Source organism: Echinops telfairi, unplaced genomic scaffold, assembly GCF_000313985.2.
Source record: "Echinops telfairi isolate 266 unplaced genomic scaffold, ASM31398v2 ScPeMD7_70;HRSCAF=299, whole genome shotgun sequence".
NCBI classification, from domain to species: Eukaryota; Metazoa; Chordata; class Mammalia; order Afrosoricida; family Tenrecidae; genus Echinops; species Echinops telfairi.
The window spans coordinates 26,988,240-27,008,253 of NW_022103968.1; the positions used below are offsets into that span (position 1 = coordinate 26,988,240).

Consider the following 20,014-nt stretch of genomic DNA (forward strand, 5'->3'; position numbering starts at 1 on the left):
CAGGCTCTCTGGTGTCCTCTGCTTTTCCTTCCTGCTACTTCTGTTGTAGCCCTCATTTACTTAGATGAGCATTTGCCTGTCTTCCTGATGCACTGAAAGCCCCAGACAGACATCACAGATTGAATTGTGTCAACTTAGGTAGTTTGGCAGATAGGTGATGATGTCATTATCCCCCATGATGTGATCAGATAAATCAGTTGAAAGGGAATTAGGATAGGAGACGGAGACGACATCCTTAAGTTTCCTTGCATGACTTTCTATCTTACAAGAGAGAAAAGGAGGGAGGGGCCTCCTATACCAAGAAAGAAAAGTTCAGAGAGGAGCTCATCCTTTTGACCTGGGTTCCCTGCACTAAAAAACTACTAGACCCAGGAGAAGGTGAGACAAGGGTCTTCCCCCCAGAGCCAGGAGGAGGCCAGAGGAAGAGAGGACAGGAGGGTGAGGAAGAGAGGAGGAGAGAGGTAGGTAATGTGGACTTCCAATCTCCTAAATTGTGAGAGAGTAATTTTCAGTTTGGTAAAGCCATCCACTTGTGTTATTTCATTACATAACTTCAAACCACCGAGAATCATGGTCCACTAAAGATGGCACATATTTTGAGGGATACAATTCAATCCATGACTGTGGTATGAGGGTGGGGGGGGCCAGACCCCCACCGCTAGTCTCGGGTTCAGTATGCACAATTATACAGTTGAGATATATAAATATTATATTAAAGTCATCAAGAGCATGAGCGAGAGAAGAGAGTCAAACAATGGAGTCAGACTAATTTTATGGTAGCATTGCTCACCTCAGCCCAGGTTGGTGGTCCACGCGGAGAGAGGGGGAAGGGAAGGAGGAGGGGAAAGGGGCGGAGGATGGGAGAGGAGGAACCAAGGAGAGGGGGGGGGATTGCTAACCCAGGTTTATATACCTTTGGGGGCATGCAAGCCCACTAATTACAGGTAAAGACATACATTACAGGAAGGTGTTGCACTATAAATTATACAGTAATGGAAGGGGGTGGTCTAGGGGCATACACGCAATAGGAAGAGGAAGGATTGGGGGTATACCTGTGACAAAATGGGCGAATCCTAGATACAGGATGGCAGCCTAACTTGATGCCACAGAGCCAGTTTGACCAGTTCCCTGGCTCAACTGATAGAGACCATTATCAGTAGGGTGTGAACTCCACCTACAGGAACCAAATCAATGCCTGTCCATTGTCCTTGAACAGCAGGGAGCAGGGCCTACCCAGTAGTCTGGCGATTAACTGCCTTCAGAGAAGATATCTGTAAACATCTGACCTCCCCCCACAGTGACAATATTGCCTGGAGGGAATCTTTAAACCTCAAACCAGAAATACTCCTGGAGCCTTCATAAAATCAAACAATACATTGGGCAGCTGAAGATAGATAAAATAATAATTTATAAATTATCAAGGGTTCATGAGGGAGGGATTAGGGGGGAGGGGAAAAAAAAGAAAAATGAGCTGATTCCAAGAGCCCAAGTGGGAAGCAAATGTTTTGAGAATGATGAGGGTAATGAATGTACAAATGTGCTTTACACGATTGATGTGTATATGGATTGTGATGAGTTGTATGCACTCCCAATAAAACGATTAAAAATACAAACAAATAATAACTAGTTAAAAAAAATGCTCGGAGCATTAGGCTCTTTTAAGAACAAGCTGGCCCAAACTCACTGCCACCCTGTCGGTGTGACTCCGCGACCCTACAGGGCAGGTAAGAACTGCTCCCAGGGGTTTCCAAGAGCGTAACTTCTCACAGGAGTAGAAAGCCTCTCTTCCCCCACATTGACAACAGCAACTCCAGAGATTCGAGAGGAACATTAGGGGGACAGTGAGTTTGTATTAATGGGGGGGAAGAACAACTTAGAGAATACGAGTCACTATGATTGTCCACATGGAAGATTGTAATCAGTGTCATGGAAACTTGAATTGGTAAATGCCGTACTGTGTATATTCTCAACAAAAACACAATGATTGGATGAATGAGCACAATGAGTGTATGGGTCAGGCCTGGGAAGAATAAAGTTTACGAAAAGTTGACATCTGAAACTGAGAATTGCTAGGGGATGAGACGTGATTTGAAGTTAGGGCACACAGATGAGATCCAGAAAAAAAAAACCAAGCAACAGGTTGGCATTTTGATCATTTTTTCTTGGCCATTGGCTGGAATCTGAATTTGGCAGCTGCTCCATCTAAAAATTCCAGTATGTTATATTAAAGGGGTTCTTTCTGTCTTTTTGGTCACCCCTACTCAGCCCTTCCTTGCTGACTCATCCTTTGTAACGGGAGCCCAGTGGCTTGATCTGAGCCTTTCTTCACATAACAGCAACTCCATGACTTTAAGCACTATCTAAATGCAGAAGCACCCAAATTAATATTCTCAGAACTCTCTTAGGGGCTCCAAGACTTATATATCCAATTGCCTCTCTGACATCTCCACGTGGACTTACAAGGGAGAGAGGACGGGAGAAGAGAAGGGGAAGAGAGGGGAGAGACCAGCGAGAGACCCCAGTGAGAGAGAGATAGATCTCTATTGCTGACCCACGCCTATATACCTTTGGGGGTGTGCAAGCCCCCTAATTACAGGTAAAGATATATATCACAGGAAGGGGTTGCACTATAGGTTATACAGCAATGAGAGGGGGTGGTCTAGGGACATACACGCAATAGGAAGAGGAGGGATTGGGGGTATACATGTGACAAGATGGGCAAATCCTAGATTTAGATTAGGATTTAATTTTGACCTGTTCTCTGGGTCTCCATAGGAACCATTATCAGTAGGGTGTAAACCCCACCTACAGGAACCAAGCTAATGGTCGCAAGCCTTAGCTCATTGTCCCCAGCAGCAGGGAACAGGCCCACCCCTTGGTCTGGCAACTGACTGCCTTCAGGGAGAATAACCACCCCCCACAGTGATTTATGCCTGCCTTGTCCTTTCTATCTCAGTAAAATGCACTAATATCTGTACAGTTGCTGAGGTCAAAATTCATGCGTTTTCAAGGAGTCCTGAACGTGTGCAATAGTGAAACATTTGACTGCTAACTGACAGGTGGTCTGTTCTAACGCACCTAGCAGCTCTGTGGGAGAAAGTCCTGGGGACTTGCTCTTGTAAAGATAACTAAGAAATCCCCCCCCCCAAAAAAAAATCCCTATAGGAGAATCATATGTGGTTGCTGTGCGTCAGAATTGAGCCATCTAACAATAACAGTACATTAGTATGGTGGTAGTGGTGGTGAATCTAAGGAGAAAACATTAGTCTGAATTTCTTCCTTTCCTTCACTGTGCACTCACTCCCATTTAACTAGTCACCACTTCCACCACCAAGGGTACACCTCCTCTTTTTCTACCTTTATGCCCTATTCCATGCCATCATTTCTCACCTAGATTGCCACTATTCTTCCATCTGTAACAGCCACTACCTGCTACAGTTACTCTGTCTCACATCATCACTTCCTCTCTTTAGAGTGATTGTTACAATTGAATTCCCGAGTCACATTAGGTTTGTTATGATCTGTTTCTTCATGCAGCATATAAACTTGTGAGGGCAGGGCTCCATCTGTTCATTTTACAAATATTTATCAGAAGCTTTCTAAGCACTGGTCTTTGTGATTTGTCCTGGAGAGAGAGTATGTGTCAGTCATGTGTGGGGCCAGAATGAACCCTCACAAGTTTAAGAGCTAGAGGGCTAGAAAGTGGATCTTTCCCCAGATCTAGTCCGTGGAGGGTTCCTGAAATTGGGGTTGCTGACTTGCTTCATTGTGAGGTATGAAGCAAAGAGGAAGTTTCATGAAACCAAAGGCCGAGGCAGCCCTAACCCGGTCCCACCAAGTCTTCTGGTTCTCTGCCGTCATCAGAGGAATGCCAAAAGAAGCCCCATTCCGGGAGTAAAAACTCTTAAGGAGTTCAACACCTTTCTTTCTCAAAACTCGAGACAGACTTCTTGATTCACATCCATAGAACGAGGCTTAGTAACCGCTGGCGGCGGAGTGGCTGCTCCTTGGGCTGTGATCTGCAAGGCGAGCAGCTCCAAACCACCAGGCGCTCTGCGGGAGGAAGAGGGGCTTTCTGTTCCCGCAGTTAAAACTCACAAGGGCAGTTCTACCCTGACCTTCAGGGCCGCTACGAGTCGGCATCCACTCGCTGGCAGGGAGGTTTTAATGGTAAAAGTACAGGGAGCTTTGAGAACATATGGCAGAGCCCGAACCCATCTAGGGCTTAGAGAGGCTTCCCCTGGGAAATGTTCTGTCCAGGAGCTCCCCTTACCCGAAGACGACTGGCTTTTCCATGTTTGGATTCTGCTCCACTGCCCTGGAATGCGGCGTTCTTGTCTCCTCCTCCTTTATGATCCAGTTCAAGAGCGAAGCCAAAGCCATCTCTCCCTGAAGGAGTAAGTTATTCCCTTCCACAGCTCCCGCAACATGTGGGTACGCCAAGTGGGCAGTGTGTGCCCTTGCTTGCCTCCACCACAATTCTGTGAGCTCATAGTAGCCCCAGTCAAGTATGAAGCAAGCTGACTAGGTGTCTGCTGAATGAAGGGATGAACAAACGATTGCCTTCTTAACCCGGGCTGGAGCCCAGTTAGAGGGTAGGAGAAAATGATTCACAGCGGTCCTGGGAGCGGTGTCTGCACAGAACTGAGTCTGGCCAACGAGCCAACGTGTTAGGAGCATCTCTGTCGAAAGTAGGTCAAGCTCTTCCTATCCCTTTAAGCACAACAGGTTTCGTTTCTGCGCCTGCGCATTGAGAAAGTAAACACCTCATTTTCGCCCTTGCCGGCCCCCGCTTCTCCCAATTGCCCTAACAAGGCGCAGCCTCCTCCCATGCCCCCCTCCTTCGAGGAGGGTAATGGTCCGTCCCAAAGCGCTGGGCTGAATTTGGAGGGTGGTGGTTACAAATGGTACATCCCACTGCCTTCAGTCCCTTCCGCTTTTCGCTTCCTCTGGCTTCTAAGTTCCCCTGCTGAACGAGGCTCAATGGACTGACTCAAAAGGAGGGGGAGCCGGGCTGAGGGGACCGGTCTAAGCCGGTCTGCGACGCAGGCGCAGTGCGGATAAACAGGAAGCGGGTGGTAGGAGCAGCGGCCGGGGAGACCGAGGGGCTTCGGGTTCGGGGATCCGCGGCTGGAAGGAGCCAGTTGAAGGGTAGCAGAGGCTAACGGAGAGCGCGAACGGAGCGTGAGCCATCTGCCTTCGGAGAAAGAGAGGGCGCAGCCTCGCTTTCCGCTCGGGCTCCTGGCTTCCCGGCTGCGGCTGCGGCTGACAAAGGGCTCGCGCCGGGGCCGCCGCCCTTCTCATCCGGGCCCCTGCGGAGGGAGGGGGGAGGGCGGAGGGGGAAGGGAAGGAGCCGGAAGGGCGCGCGCTCGGAGCCGAGGCCCTCTGCAGGGCTCCGGGCCAGCGGCCTTGCGGACGGAGGCCGAGGAGGACCTGCCGAGGTGGCGGTGGCCGTGGCCGTGGGCAGGAGGATGGTGCAGAAGGAGAGCCAGGCGGCGCTGGAGGAGCGCGAGAGCGAGCTCAGTCCCAGTCCTGCAGCCGCCTCCGCCCCCGCGGGGGCTTCGTTGGAGACGCCGGCAGCCCCGGCCCCCGGAGATGACAGCCCAGCCGGAGCCTCGGGAGCGCCGGCGGGCGGGCCGCGCCGATTTCTGTGCGGCGTGGTGGAAGGTGAGCGAGCGTTCGGTTCCACCCAGTCTCGGCTCCTGGAGGAATGCTGGTGGCGCATGGGTTAAGCGCTGGTCAGCCTGCTAACTTCGGACCCATTAGCCGCCCCGGGGGAGAACGGTGGGGCCGTCGGCCCCCAAAGAGAATCGCAGCCTTAGAATCTTACGGAAAGTTCTACTTTGTCTTGTGGGGTCGCTGGCCGACCACGGGGTGGGGGGTGCCCATGTGCGTGTGCGTGTCCTCGCGGGGCAAGGTGGCGCCGATTGAAGTTGCGCCCTGGCGGGTGCGGCCGGGCTGGGCCGGGGCTTTGTTGCTGTTTTGTTGCCTTGGAGGCCTTCGGCCCTGATGGCGACCGGGCTCTGTGGCCTTTTCGGAAGCCGATCTCTAGGTCTCTCTTCGGAAGCACCTCTGAGCAAGTTCCAACAGGGCTTTACGGGGCTCAAAACGTGTTGGCGCCCCTGGGTAGTGCAGATCCACTGGCTGCTAACCAAGAAAGTTGGAAGTTCAAATGCAGCCAGAGGCAAATGGAAAGCAAGCCCACTGAGAACCTTGTGGCCAGCAGTTCTACCCTGATCCACTTGGGGGTCGTCAGTGGACTCCCTGGCATCCGGTTAACTGGTTCGTGGGCTCGGGGTCGTCAGTGGACTCCCTGGCATCTGGTTAACTGGTTCGTGGGCTCGGGGTCGTCAGTGGACTCCCTGGCATCTGGTTAATTGGTTAGTGGGCTCGAGCCGAACATCGGCCTGGTTGAAATGAGGGGAAGAGGCGAAGTGGCATGCTAGCCTCCTTTCCCATTCTGAAATGGTGTGGTATTCCCTACGGGCTACTAACAGATTAGACCCCACCCGCCCTGGGCTCGGAGCCAGACTTCCGCAGGCGAGGTGTTGGGCTCAGGCAGGGTTTTACTAGAATTCCTATCGTTTGCTGCGCCCAAGTGGTAAAATAAAAGCTGAGCAGAGTGTTATTGCCTCTACTCTCTGGGGAGGGCCGGGAATCACTCTCGCGCAGACTGCTTGCATTCCTGGAGGGGGGAACCTGCACACTCAGGCTCCAGTTTGAGTAATTTTCTCTCTGCTTCGACATTTTTTTTTTGGACTGCCCACTCCCCACTCATTGATGGTGCATTTGCAGCCTAAAGAATTGCTCTCTTTCTTGGCTATTGTACTTTGTCCCTGAAGGATAATGGTTTGAGTCAAAGTATCTTGACAACTGAATTTAGTGGGACAGAAGAGGCTCTATCTAGTTGAAAAGGAATCATGCTTCTTTTGGGGAGCTAAGGACAATTACCAGAAGATTGTTGGGCATTTTTTGAATCTGAATAGGCAAATAAAGTGAGCCCAGTATTGAAGCATATCAGCTGTGTACAACGTCTTTTTCCTCAAGGTCAGCATATATTATTTGAATTTTCTGAAGTAGTTTGACTGACCCAGGCTTGCTTAGCTGTCTCACTTTTCCATGTGTAGTAGAGTAACATTGTATAAAATCGGTCTTTATAAAAACAACAAAGATACAGAAAGGAAAGAAGGGCTACCTTCTTGCTTAGGAGCATCAGCTTTTACAGTGCTTCGTTTGAAGGAGGGGTGGTCCTTATAATATTTTGGATGAAGTTTAATTGTAGGACAGAATACATTAATTTGCAGCTACAGTAGGGAATGAAACAGTTTGGCATAGTTACCTGCCCTGGAGAAAGTGGGATAGGAAGCTGCTTGTATTCGAACTGGGGTTACTTTATGAAACATGACTGCTTTGTGTAATTTGTATCAGTGCCACCTAGTCAGTGCTGACTCACAGTGGTCCTGTGGGACAGGGCAGAACTGCCCCTGTGAGTTTCTGAGACTGTGACTTCGTGGGCATAGAAAGCCCTGTCTTTCTCCGGGGGGAGGGGAGGGGATTTACTAGCTAATGTTATTTATTGGGCTTATTTGAGTGCAGTACAAGAATCTGGATTTTGCCGTCAAAGATCTTGAGCTGGAGAGTGGAGAAGATGGCTGGGGATGTAGCAATTTTAGAACTAAAGGAGTATATTTCTAAGGAAACTTGTGACTTAGAAGATAAACTTATTGTGGTTTAAATAATTTGGTATGCTTTTTCAGGATACAGTAAATCCCAGGGTTACAAATATCCAACTTACTCTCCAGTTTAATTACCTATGCATGTGCCTTTTAGGGCATTTGTACATTTCCCCCATTTTGAAATGATTGAACCAATGTTGCCCTGTTGGCAACAAAGTCTTCCTCACAATTACCTTCACTTGCTGCACTTGGGGATTTGAAATCACTTTTTAGCGATTTCCAGCACTGAAGAGAGGCTAAGTAAGAACCTTTTCTGCCTTTTAAAGACACATTACTAACTGCTCTCTGTTCATAACCTGGAACTTGCTAGTAAACGGGGGCTCTTGCCTTCATTTCTCTAGTCTGTTATTCCTCCTTTCCCATTCCCGCCTTGCTTCCAGGATGACCTGACGCAGCAAAGGATTTTGGTTGTTTGAGGGTTGGCGTAATTCCTAAAATGAGGGAGGATAGCCACTCCTTCCTGTAGGGTCCAGCCAGACTTCCTTTTCTTTTCTTCACATACCTTTGCTTTGAATTCATGGTAACAGCACTGCTTCTTGGTGGTGTGAATCTACCAAAAACGCTGAACCTGGCCCTCAAAGAGCAAAGTTAGGGCTTCTGAAGGTTAGTATCAAGCACTTGAAGAAGCATTTTTGGATATTGGAGCAATTCTCAATGGATGCTCAAAGACTACTTCTTTGAGGGAGAAATGGCAATGTTGGGCACGGTAGAAAAGCTGAAGGCTTGTATAAATTTTACCTAATCAGGAATATTAAAAACTACCTACAAGAGGTTTTTAGGTGGGTTTTCATATTTCCGAGTAAGTAAAATTTATACAAGTCTTAGAGGGCAAAAGGGAACTCTGGTGGTGTCATGGGTTTAGTGTTGTACTGCTAACCACAAGGTCGGCATTTCAAACCGACCAGCTTCTCTGAAGGAGGAAGTGGAGACTTTCTGCTGCCCTGAAGATTTCTTATATAAGTTTTGGTCTGCCATGTTCCTGTTTGTGATACACAGTGTATAGAGACTGGCACTTTACGTGTGTGTGAGTGTGTGTGTGAGAGAGAAGAGCATTTGGTGTTCAAAAAAGAGAGAAGAGCATTTGGTGTTCAAAATGTTCTAAATCTTCATGGTGGATGTCCCTGAGGGGTTCTTATCACTGGCAGGTGAGAGACTGGTTAGAAAGCTTCAGGAAGATGTGGGGTAGGGCACAGTAGGGTGCTCCAAGACCAGTTGTAAGCTGGTCTTGCCCTCTCTGGGACACTGGAGGACAAATGGCTTTCTTAAAATTCCAGTGATTAAAACCTTTGCTCTTGATTTTAAGCTAATGTTGTGAAACAATGTTTAAATTGTTGAATGAAAACTCAAGTGCTTGGTAGACTTTCCCTTGAACCACACTTTTAATAAATAACCCTAGAGGCAGTGGAGGAGTGTCTAGCCTGTTAAACCTTTGTGGGAGCTGACAGCCGCAACCTTTGTTCTGGAGGTGCAATGATTTGGGCTAACTCCACTAACTTGTTTTGATGGTTTCAGGCTTGTTTTGTTGTTGTTTCTTTTATTAAGTCCAAAAAAATTACTGTAGTAGGAGGGTTGATTCTGATTGATAGCAGCTCTTTAGGACAAAGTAGAACTGCTCCTTTGGATTTCTGAGAAGTTAAATCTTTACAGGAGTAGACAGGAGCGAATAGTGGTTCTTAAACATCTGACATTGTGGTTAGCAGCTCAGTGGGGTAACCCCCTTATGCCACCAGAGCTCCTTGATTATATTAGAGACTTTAAAAAAAAGTGATCTTAGAATGAGGCCAGTCTGATAACTTTCTAGAGGCCCTTTTCTGATCCTCTTTTCACCTCACTTGTTTATCTCTTCTCTCCCTGCTGAAGCAATCTAGGATCTTCCTAGATAGTCATTGGTAGTGGTCGTTTTGTCTTACTTAGCTCCTCCTTCCTCATTTAAGATTGAAGTTCTCTTTTTCAGAGTTCAATTTATTATATTTGATCTTTATTGGTAATAAGAAGAGATTATGTTTAGCATTTTAGAGTAACTTGTAAAAGTAACCTTAGTGTTTGAGAATAGCCTTTAGGTTTTAATGCATTGCACAGTTTTTACTTTGTCATATTTATTTGTTTTGTAGTATTTGTTTCATAACCTGCTTTTCTCAATAAACAGTTTACCATGTTTTGAAACTTGAAAGTAATTTTATTCTTGCTTTTCATCTAGGGTTTTATGGAAGACCTTGGGTTATGGAACAAAGAAAAGAACTTTTTAGAAGGTAAGTCTTTATTTTATGAAATAGAAAGGAGACTCGTAAGCCCTTAATCTTTTCTTTTGGGGCAATATTGACATTGACTGACGTTAGGTGTAGTTTGATGATCTTCATTGCACAGTTATTTTCCTGTAGTATTTACTTTTTCACCTGGGCAAATGGTTTTCAAACTTACCCTGGAGAAAAGGAATAGGATTTGGGCTTCACTGAACTCACCCAGTGTTTTTGTATTTTTAATTAAAACTGCTAAGTCCGTTGACATGTCTTGCATTTAAAAAAATTTCTATGGTAAGAAATGTTAAAAATCACTGACTCAGAGTACATTTAGCTTTATTTGAGATTGAGATACTCCAAGAAAGGAAAATATTGGTATTTACAGCATATGAATGTTGCTTTTTTATAAATATGTACTTCTTTTTCCTCTGAAGGCTCCAGAAATGGGAATTAAATACATACTTGTATGCTCCGAAAGATGACTATAAACATAGGATGTTTTGGCGAGAGATGTATTCAGTGGAGGAAGCTGGTAAATCTCTTTATTTTTGTTTCACAAATTCAGAAAATGTGAAGAAAACAGCTGTATTTTAAATGTAGTTATACTAGAATTTTACCAGATATTTCATTTTCACCATGTAGTAATTGCCTTTTCTACTCAGTAACTGTTTAGCTTATTTGCGTTGTCAGGCAAGTAAGTGGCACTAATAAGGTTAAGGTGGTATGCTAAACTCGCTGCCATAGAGCTGATTCTGACTCAGTGACCCTATAGGTCACACCACTCTGCTTCCTGTGGGGGTCTGAGGCTGTACGTCTTTTTTTTTTTTTCTTTATTAATACAGTATTTATTTGTCTTCCCTCTCTCTCTCAAACCCTGAGCCAATTACTTTCCCCGGGCTGCCCAGGGAGTTTCATAAGGGAGGCAGAAAAGCCCCATGGCCTCTGGCCTCAAAGCCCAGGATGGCGTAGGAGAAGAGCTGCTGCTTCAGGGAAGGGTTCCTGGCATCACCGTTAGTGAGGCTCCTGAACACAGCCCTAATGCCGGCTCCGGAGCCTGCCACCCAACTGTGACAGTTCTGGCCTCAGTGAACTTGGCAGCTGTGTCAGTGTCCCTTGAGATAGTGGGGGTTGAGAAGCTGCAACTAGGGATGAGTGAGGTCAGGGAACTGGGGACTGTCCAGCTGCTGAAGCGCTCATCTGTCAGTGTCTTTGACTGTTTCTGCACCAACACAGACAAGGTTCGGCTCAGCAGCTGGGAGGTGCTCCTGACCAGGGAAGAGGTGGAGACGAATTTGGCTCAGGTGTACATTTTTAGGAGATGAGGGACAGTGGCAGGCGGGCTGCTCCTAGTGCAGAGAGGACAGAGAGCGAGGCTGTACATCTTTACAGGAGCAGAAACCCGCTTTCTCTTGTGGAGTGGCTGGTGGATTTGAACCACTGACCAATGCCTAACTCACTGTGTCCTGTACTATACCAAGCATAATTAATTGAATCTGACTCTGCCTGCTCTGGTCATAGAGTGTACTCTACTTCAGCCAGTAGTGTAACCCATAGATTCCCAAACTTATTTGGCCTTTTCAGAGCCTCCCTGGCATTTAAAAATCCAGGATAAAGCATAGGTATCTGCTTTTAAAGGCCCCCCTGGATCATTCCAGTGCTCCCAGGGGGCAGTCGCATCCACTCTGGGGCAGTGGGGACAGTCACCCACTTTGGGAAACACTGGTTTAACAATGGAACACTGATGCTCAGGGCCAGCTCTAGGGCAAGACAAGTAAGTTGTCCTTGAGTACAAAATTTAAGGGGCTACAAAATCAGTAACCAAGATATTTTGTGCAGTCTTTTTAAAGACCAGAATTAATGCAAAATTTTAAAAAATCCACAGTGAACAAAACTGGGTAGTTTTGGGTAAGGATAGGATGACTATGACTGTCACTGACGATTCTTTTGCTTTAGACTACAGTGTGGCCTAGCACAGCACTGTTAACTGGTCCTGTCTTGATATAAAATAAAGACCTGGCCATAGCCTAGGCCTGCACTGACGGAGAGTGCCCTCACTGGTTATCCTTGTTAGAGGAGTGCTTGTGTTCATAAATAAGGTGGAACAGCAGAGAACCTCGTGTAAATGAGACCACGTGCTGCTTTTCTTTGCAGACTTCTGTGAATTAGGAAACATTTTTATACTTGGAATGAAATGGTGTATTCATGTAGCTAACAAGATACTAGGTTACTAAGCCCATCCAAAGACTTAAAAGCAGGGAAAGTCTTTTTTGAATTACTAAGATGCAGTTAAAACTTATCCCACCTCATAGTGCTACTGGTTACTACTCTATAATTTAAGTATGTCAGCCTAATTATTTTTGGTGGTGCTGGTAATGAAATTTGATGTGTTCAATAATCGAAGTATAATCAAATGACTTAAGATGCCACTGAAAGTTATTTAAAGACATATCCTGTAATATAGAGTAGGAATTTTAAATTTGTTTAGGAAAAAAAAATCACATTTTAAAACTTGAATATTTACAATCACTGTTGTTCCTTGATTCTAAGATGAGTTAGGATTGCTAGGGCTGTTCCTTGACTCTGATTCTGAAAGAAACATTTTCTCCTGTCCACAGTATAAACTAGTATATGTAGATTTATTTCTTTAGAAATTTCAGGTGTTCAGAGACAAAGGGGATGGGGGGCGGGGGAAGCCAACATTTATACCTCATATTTAAGGAAATAGAAATTATTTGTTCACTAAGAATTGACACTATTTTTGAGCAATGGCAACAGAAGGAAAAGAATATTGCTTTTGGTTTGTTTCAGAAAAAGAATAAACTATTTGGGTGACAGGTGGAAACATTTTATGTTGGTTCAAAGAGAAATGGGAAGACTGGTTCTTTTTCTCTGCACTGTGGCATTCGAGCACGTTACGGAGCCATTTTGTACCACCTGTGGTGTTGAATATGACAGTGTGATAAAATTAAAGGAATTTTCTTCATTGTAAATTAGGGAAAATTATCTTCAGTTGAAAGGTGAAGGCTTTTTTAGCTTTTAGTTTTCAGAACCTATGTTGCTTTCTGAACACATGTACTCTCTTCTTTAGAACAACTTATGACTCTCATCTCTGCTGCACGGGAGTATGAGATAGAGTTCATTTACGCCATCTCACCTGGATTGGATATCACCTTCTCTAACCCCAAGGAAGTATCCACACTGAAACGCAAACTAGACCAGGTAACGTCCTTGCTTTTGAATGATAGTTTTCTGACCTGCTTTTATGATAAAAAGAAACCAAACATATCCTTGTTTCGGTAGAATTTTTTACTGGAATGCTTCTGATAAAGGAATGTTTTCTGAAATGAGTTAAAAGAGCTTTGTTAGTGGTACTAAGGTTTCCCAAACTTCAATTCGTATAAGCATTGTCTTAAAAGAATAGACATGATTTTTAAAAGAACGTTATTAAACACTCCCCAGAGGTCCTGACACTCTGGGGTGGGGTCCAAGAATCCGAGTGATTCTGAGATTTTGATTCCAGACCACACTTCAAGAAATTCTTGATACATACTACTGGACACTTTACTCAGTTTGTTACTGTGTATGTAGAATTTGGATGTTACCTATTAAAAACAGCTCCCTGATTTATATGCACAGGAGTCTGGATACGATTGGCTAGTTTTCCAAGATCAACCAGGAAAAAAACTTGGGTAACCTGATCAGATTTTGAATTCTAACAGCATAAAAGTTGGTGTTCTAAGGTTTAAAGCTCTCGTTTTCTACAACCGTGTTTTAATTTTTAGGGAGAGAGAATATCAGTGTCTGTTAACATTGTTCAGATGAATGTGCTTTTCAGGTCATTCCCTTATTTGATCAAATTTGAGGAGGGTGCTCTGCTTAAATTTTTTTCTGATTCATGGACAGGTTTATCTGCGAAGAGTTGGGTTAGGATTAAGAAGCCTTTTAGGACTAGAGCAAGGACTGGCTTTTTTGTGTTCTGAGTCTTGTTATTTTACTGTTTTAATTTCTCTAACTCTGGTGTTAGTGTTTTTGTAGTCAGCACCCAAAGAAATACTTTGTTCCAGGAACTTTCTTAGAACAAATTAGCATATTGTATCCAAGCACAAGTGAAAGCTAGGTCATCATAATGTTGCCTAACTGTTTAACTTGGAGTTTCTTCCATTGAAAATAGAAAATTAATGGGTCTGGCTTAGAGTATTCTCCTAAGGAAGATAATTGACTTGAAGCTGTTAAGTAAGCCTTTAATATTTAGAATCCTGTGTGATTGTTGCTAAGACGAGCTGGTGAGCATGTTGCTCTTCTCTCTTTCTAGGTTTCTCAGTTTGGGTGCAGGTCATTCGCTTTGCTTTTTGATGATATTGACCATAATATGTGCGCGGCAGACAAAGAGGTATTCAGTTCTTTTGCTCACGCCCAGGTCTCCATCACAAATGAAATTTATCAGTACTTAGGAGAGCCGGAAACTTTCCTCTTCTGTCCTACAGGTATAGTATATAATAGCTCTATAATAGCTCTCTATGTAACTTGTTACTCCTTGCCACAGGGTTGATCCCAACTCTTGGCAACCCCGTGTGTATGGAATAGAACTGCGTACTTCTATTCCAAACTTCCATTTGGTTTTCAAGGCCATGACCTTTCAGAAGCAGCTTGCCTTGTTTCCAAGGCACCTGTGGATGGCATTAAACTAGTCCATTCTGACTCAGTTCTGCTGAGATTTGCATTTCCACCCAGAGATACTGAATCGGTCTACTTTTTTTTAAATCATTTTATTGGAGGCTTGTACAACTCTTACCTCAATCCATCCATCCATCCATCGTGTCAAGCACATTTGTGCATTTGTTGCCATCATCATTCTCAAAACATTTGCTTCCTACTTGAGCCTTGGTATCAGCTCATTTTCCCTCCCTTCCCCATCCTCCCTCTCTCACGAACCCTTGATAATTTACACATGATTTTTTTTTCGTAGCTTACACTGTCCAGTGAACCAGTGTACATTTTAGTGAGAATTTATGTATGCATGAGCACCACTTAGGGGTCTTGTTAACTGTAGATTCAGATTCAGTGTATCTGAATTGGAAAGGCTATTTCACAGCAGATGTCAAATGAGAATGAAATGAGTTCAAATATGAATCTGATTTTAATTGCCAACCTTTTGGGAAGTTAGTCTAGCATTTAACCTTTGTGCCACCCATGGGAGGGGACTTCAAAAAGATTCATGGGAAAATTCCACTATCTTCCAATTCCATTTTTCCTTGGAAGCCTCTTCGTGTTTAGCCAGTCTTCCAGGATAACATAGCTTTCCAAAGAACATGTATAGGCTCGTTTGTGCATTTGTATGCATGCTCTTATCCACATAACCCCTTCCACCTCTCTTACTTGTCTCCCACTCCTCATCCCTGGTATATGAAGGTTGGAATCATTTTTCTTGAAGATGTTTTTTAAGTTCTTAAGTTGGAGAAACTCTAAGCACTAATAAATGATGATTGACAGGCAAAGCAACCCTGGGTTGTGCAAGGAGCTGACATGCTTGCCTGCTAACCGCAGTGTTGGCGGTTCCGTTGACCCAGAAGCACGTAGTAAGAAGACCTGGTGGTCTGCTTCTGAAAAGTTGCTGTTAAAAACCCTATAGACCACAATTGGAAAGAGCGTGGTAGGAAAAGGTTTCCTGGTTGGAATGGGCAAAAGATAAACAAGACTTCATTGTTAGTGTTGGGACTATAGGCATAGCTTGTTTCAGTATGATTCCCAGAGACTGGTGGGCTTTCAAATTGAGGGTTTACGACCTTACATCGAGCATGTCTGTTGGTGTCATTCTTCCAGTAGCATGTGCTTCCTTTGTGTCTGTCACATTTTGTTGCTAATCTCAATAATCCATAGTTTTTCTAATGCTTCTGCATACTTCATAGACTATAGGGCAAACAGAACTTTTATATACATTGGGATATAAAACTTTGTCTTGCTTTATTGCAATGGTCTGGAACCAAACCCACAGTATTGCCACGGCATGCTTGTATAAGAACATTAGGTCTTCAGTATTAAAGAAAGATCTGTGAATTCTGATTCATAACAACCCTGTATAGGGTTTCTGAAGCTGTAAATCTTTATGGGAGCAAATAGCCTCTTTCTTTGATGGAGCGGCTGGTGGATTTAAACTGCTGGCTTTGCCTTCAGCAAATGCTTACCAGACAGTGTCACAAGGACCTTTTTAAAGAATAGAAAACTCAAGTGCCAGCTAGTCAGTTTCGGTTAATAGCCCCCTGTGGGTCACAGTAGAGCTGCCCCTGCGTGTGTCCGAGCCCCTCCTTTAAAGGGTGGGATGATTGAAAACAAACAGATTTACATTACTTTTGACTCAGTCGAGTTTCATTTTTTTCTACTTGATCCCTTTCTCTGCCTGTGCTTATCTTTCTCCACTTCTCACCTGGGTTCTAGTAGTCAGCCTATTATTATCAGGTACTGTTAAGGCTGTTTTAACGCATAACCTCCCTTTGAGCAACAGAAAACCCATTTTTCTCCCCTTGTTCCATGTTTCCTTTTTCTTTCATGATTCCCTATAATGCTTCAGCTTCTAGTTCCTCAGAATTTCTCTCCCACATTTTCCCACACATTTGACTTCCGAGACTGACATACTTGTTTGTATGTATGTCTCTCAGAGTATAGCAAGCTGTGAACCTTAGTAAGCTAATACAATATGAGTTTTCAAATACAGTGTTTAATGAAGTCATACTAAGAATTAGTTCATTCCAACTTAGAGTTTAAATTGCAGTTGAATGCTCATAGCCATGGGCATAATCTTGTATTAGCTGTGTTATCAATTCATTCCCCGTGACTTCTGAGATTGTAATTGAGAAGTGTGAGCAATTTAGAATTAAGTTAAAATTATAAAATGCTAAGAATGGTGTTTTTGTTAGTAAACATATTTCTAGTGACTGTAGAAGAATCTGTACTGCGTTGGAAGATCAGATTTAATAATTGATTCTTAAGTGAACTTTACCTACTTTAATTTTTTTTGCTGTTGGCTTGTTTTATTGACTATAATAAAATTGTGTGGATGAATTTATTTTCTTGTGGACCTGACATGATATGGGAGACATCTGTCATTTGGATGAATAGAATTTATAATTGGTAGACATTTTTTGCCATAAGAAACTCAGAACTATTTTGCTTTTCCCCCCACATTCAGAATATTGTGGCACTTTTTGTTATCCAAATGTCTCCCAGTCTCCTTATTTAAGGACTGTGGGGGAAAAGCTTCTCCCTGGAATTGAGGTGCTTTGGACAGGTAAGATTTTAACTTTAATATTTTAACTTTAATATTAATGTAGTAAAATCTTAATTAGACTCTAGAGGAAGTGGCAATTCTGCTTAATCTAAAATTATAAAATTGAGACAGAGCCAGGAATCTTGATTTTTCACTGCTGAAATACCCTTTTGTTTAAAAATCCTAAGTTCTTATAATGAGCTGCAAGGTACATCTTTGGAGATTATACCATGAATCAGCGTCTGAATAATTGATTAAGACCCTATAGAGAACTGGGCTGAAAGGTATTGATCCCAGTGCTAGCGGACAGTTATTTTGGGTGGAATGAAAGCTGTTATGCTAAATTGATAGCTAGTAGACATCTAGTTTTATTAGCTTTCCTTCTAGGGATGAAAGGCATAAAACCTTCTAGAGTTTAGGTTAATTGGGGCTTGTCTAATTGAGGTTTTATTAGAAATGTACATAAAGTGAAAATTTTCTTATTAACATGGTAGCAGTATAAAGAAGCATATTTAAATATCTTTTGATTACTAATTCTACTTCTACATCTAATTTTACTGCAAAAATCTGAGGAAACATGAGGGAAATAAAACCAAGCTTTGAGTCAAACGATATTTGTGGCTGTGTTAATTTAAGAAGAAAAATTATTGTGAAACCTTATATATCACATGGAAAAATAGAAAGTTATATGTGGCGTATGTTCTAAAAGACCCATGTGTGATGGTCTTTTAACAAGTAATCATTATTTCTAGGTCCCAAAGTTGTTGCTAAAGAAATTCCAGTAGAATCTATTGAAGAGGTCTCTAAGATTATTAAGAGAGCTCCAGTAATCTGGGACAACATTCATGCTAATGACTATGACCAGAAGAGGCTGTTTCTGGGTCCATACAAAGGAAGATCCACAGAACTCATCCCACGGCTAAAAGGGGTCCTGACTAACCCAAATTGTGAATTTGAAGCCAATTATGTTGCTATCCATACCCTTGCTACATGGTACAAATCAAACATGAACGGAGTGAGAAAGGATGTAGTAATGAGTGAGTAGACTCTACTTGACCCTTGACTTTGAGAATAGAGTTCACTACAGCTGTTGGCAAGTATGTATTCCTTTGTCATCACAATTTCAGCAGTTTTATTAAGCTATATTGGTTAGTCTTGTTAATGAGATCATGTATATGATAGCAGAAAGACTTTAATAAGAGACATTCTGAATGGCCTTGGATAGGTTCCTTAATCTCTTGGTCTCATTTATTCGTTTTTAAACTAGAACTCAGCCTTTGAAACCTTTGTAGTCAGTCTTATATTCCTGTTACCCTGATTGCAAATGGAATGTTTTGTTTGGATGATTAGATAGCACTGAGTTACTTGACATATCATTTAGATTTCCCTTAAGTTTATGTAATGTGTTTATTTTTTATCTTTGTAAATTTATTTAGTAAAAAATACTTAATAGAGTTCTAAAGAAGATAATGTTGTTTATTTTTCATTGTAAAAAATAACAAAGTATTTGCCAATTCAGCAATTCTTACATGTACACACCATGGCATCAGCGTGTTCATCATGGGCCATCCTTACTATCTTTTTCAAAATTGTTGATTTTTCCTTTATTGTGGTACATTTATAGGTAACAGTCTGTATATTTGGGCTTTATATCAGTTTTCTGTTCTGTCTTCCCCCAAGGTATTTATTTTCATGCCCATTATTCTTTTCCTGTTTGTTTCCCTCACCTAGTTATAAGCCCCTTCCTCACTCCTAATTGGCTCACGGTGACTGTGTAGGCTAGAGTGGAGCTGCCCTGTTGGTTCCCAGCCTGTGCATATTTGCAGGAGTTGAAAGCCTTATCTTTCCTTCGAGGAGCCGACTGATGGTGTATAATGCCTAGCCTTGTTCATGCTTAACCCACTACACCACCAGGGCTTCTTTGTATAAACCCCTTAGAGGTAGGGGATGTTACCTTTATGTAAAGCATAGGTTCCTATCCCCCACCCCCACCCCCCAAAAAAATAAAGCATAGTTCCCAAATTTACTTGACCTTACACCATTTTTTCAGGAAAAAAAAATGTCTTAGCATCTCCCTGGCAATGAAAAATGTTGTACTAAAGCCCGTCCTCCAGGATAAGCTGTAGATAGGTATCTGCTTTTATAGCCCCCAAGGGTTGCTCCAGTGCCCGAGAGGGTGCTTATTGCCCACTGTGGGAGACACAGATTTAAAACATGGGGTCTTGTACTTCACATTACAAATGATTCTTGAGTGACTGGTGATTTTAAAATTAATCTTGTTTTCACATATAATTATGTTTAAGTTTTACATTTATTTAGAAGTGTGTTAGGTTCATGTGAAATGTTGACATTCTTAGATTTCAAATTTGTTCTCGTTTCAGTTATTTGCTTTTGTGGTTTTACTAGAACTAGTGCTTTATATTTCTCTCACGTGCCAGGAGCCTTTGTCATAACAACAGTTTTTATGCTTGCTTTTTTCTTGCAGCTGACAGTGAAGACAGTACCGTATCAATCCAGATAAAGCTAGAAAAGGAAGGCAGTGATGAAGATCTTGAAACCGATGTACTCTATAGTCCGCAGATGGCTCTGAGGCTCGCGTTAACAGAATGGCTGCAGGAGTTTGGCGTACCTCATCAGTACAGCAGTGAGTTTGGCATTGTTTTGTAAGGGGGCGGGAAGTGTTGGGTCATATGATTGAGTCACAAAGCTTGTGCCTCACCACAGGCTTACCACACAAAATGAGCTTCGATGAAATTGAGGGATCTTAGAGAATAAAGCAA

The 20,014-nt window shown here is 43.2% G+C and overlaps 1 protein-coding gene across 4 annotated transcripts in view; it reads left to right on the forward strand.

Moving 5' to 3' along the window:
* The first annotated feature begins 5,428 nt into the window (after positions 1 to 5,428).
* The window catches only part of OGA (O-GlcNAcase), a 27,996-nt gene continuing 13,410 nt past the window's right edge, over positions 5,429 to 20,014 (forward strand). The window contains exons 1-8 of one of the 4 annotated variants that reach the window (XM_045291190.1): positions 5,429 to 5,667; positions 9,934 to 9,985; positions 10,408 to 10,505; positions 13,062 to 13,192; positions 14,286 to 14,457; positions 17,157 to 17,255; positions 17,987 to 18,271; positions 19,720 to 19,878. In XM_045291190.1, coding sequence (XP_045147125.1) covers positions 5,472 to 5,667; positions 9,934 to 9,985; positions 10,408 to 10,505; positions 13,062 to 13,192; positions 14,286 to 14,457; positions 17,157 to 17,255; positions 17,987 to 18,271; positions 19,720 to 19,878 — 1,192 coding nt within the window. In that variant the 5' untranslated portion in view covers positions 5,429 to 5,471. The remainder of the gene's footprint in view (positions 5,668 to 9,933; positions 9,986 to 10,407; positions 10,506 to 13,061; positions 13,193 to 14,285; positions 14,458 to 17,156; positions 17,256 to 17,986; positions 18,272 to 19,719; positions 19,879 to 20,014) is intronic. The other 3 variants (XM_004700978.2, XM_045291188.1, XM_045291189.1) reach the window with 3 other exon arrangements.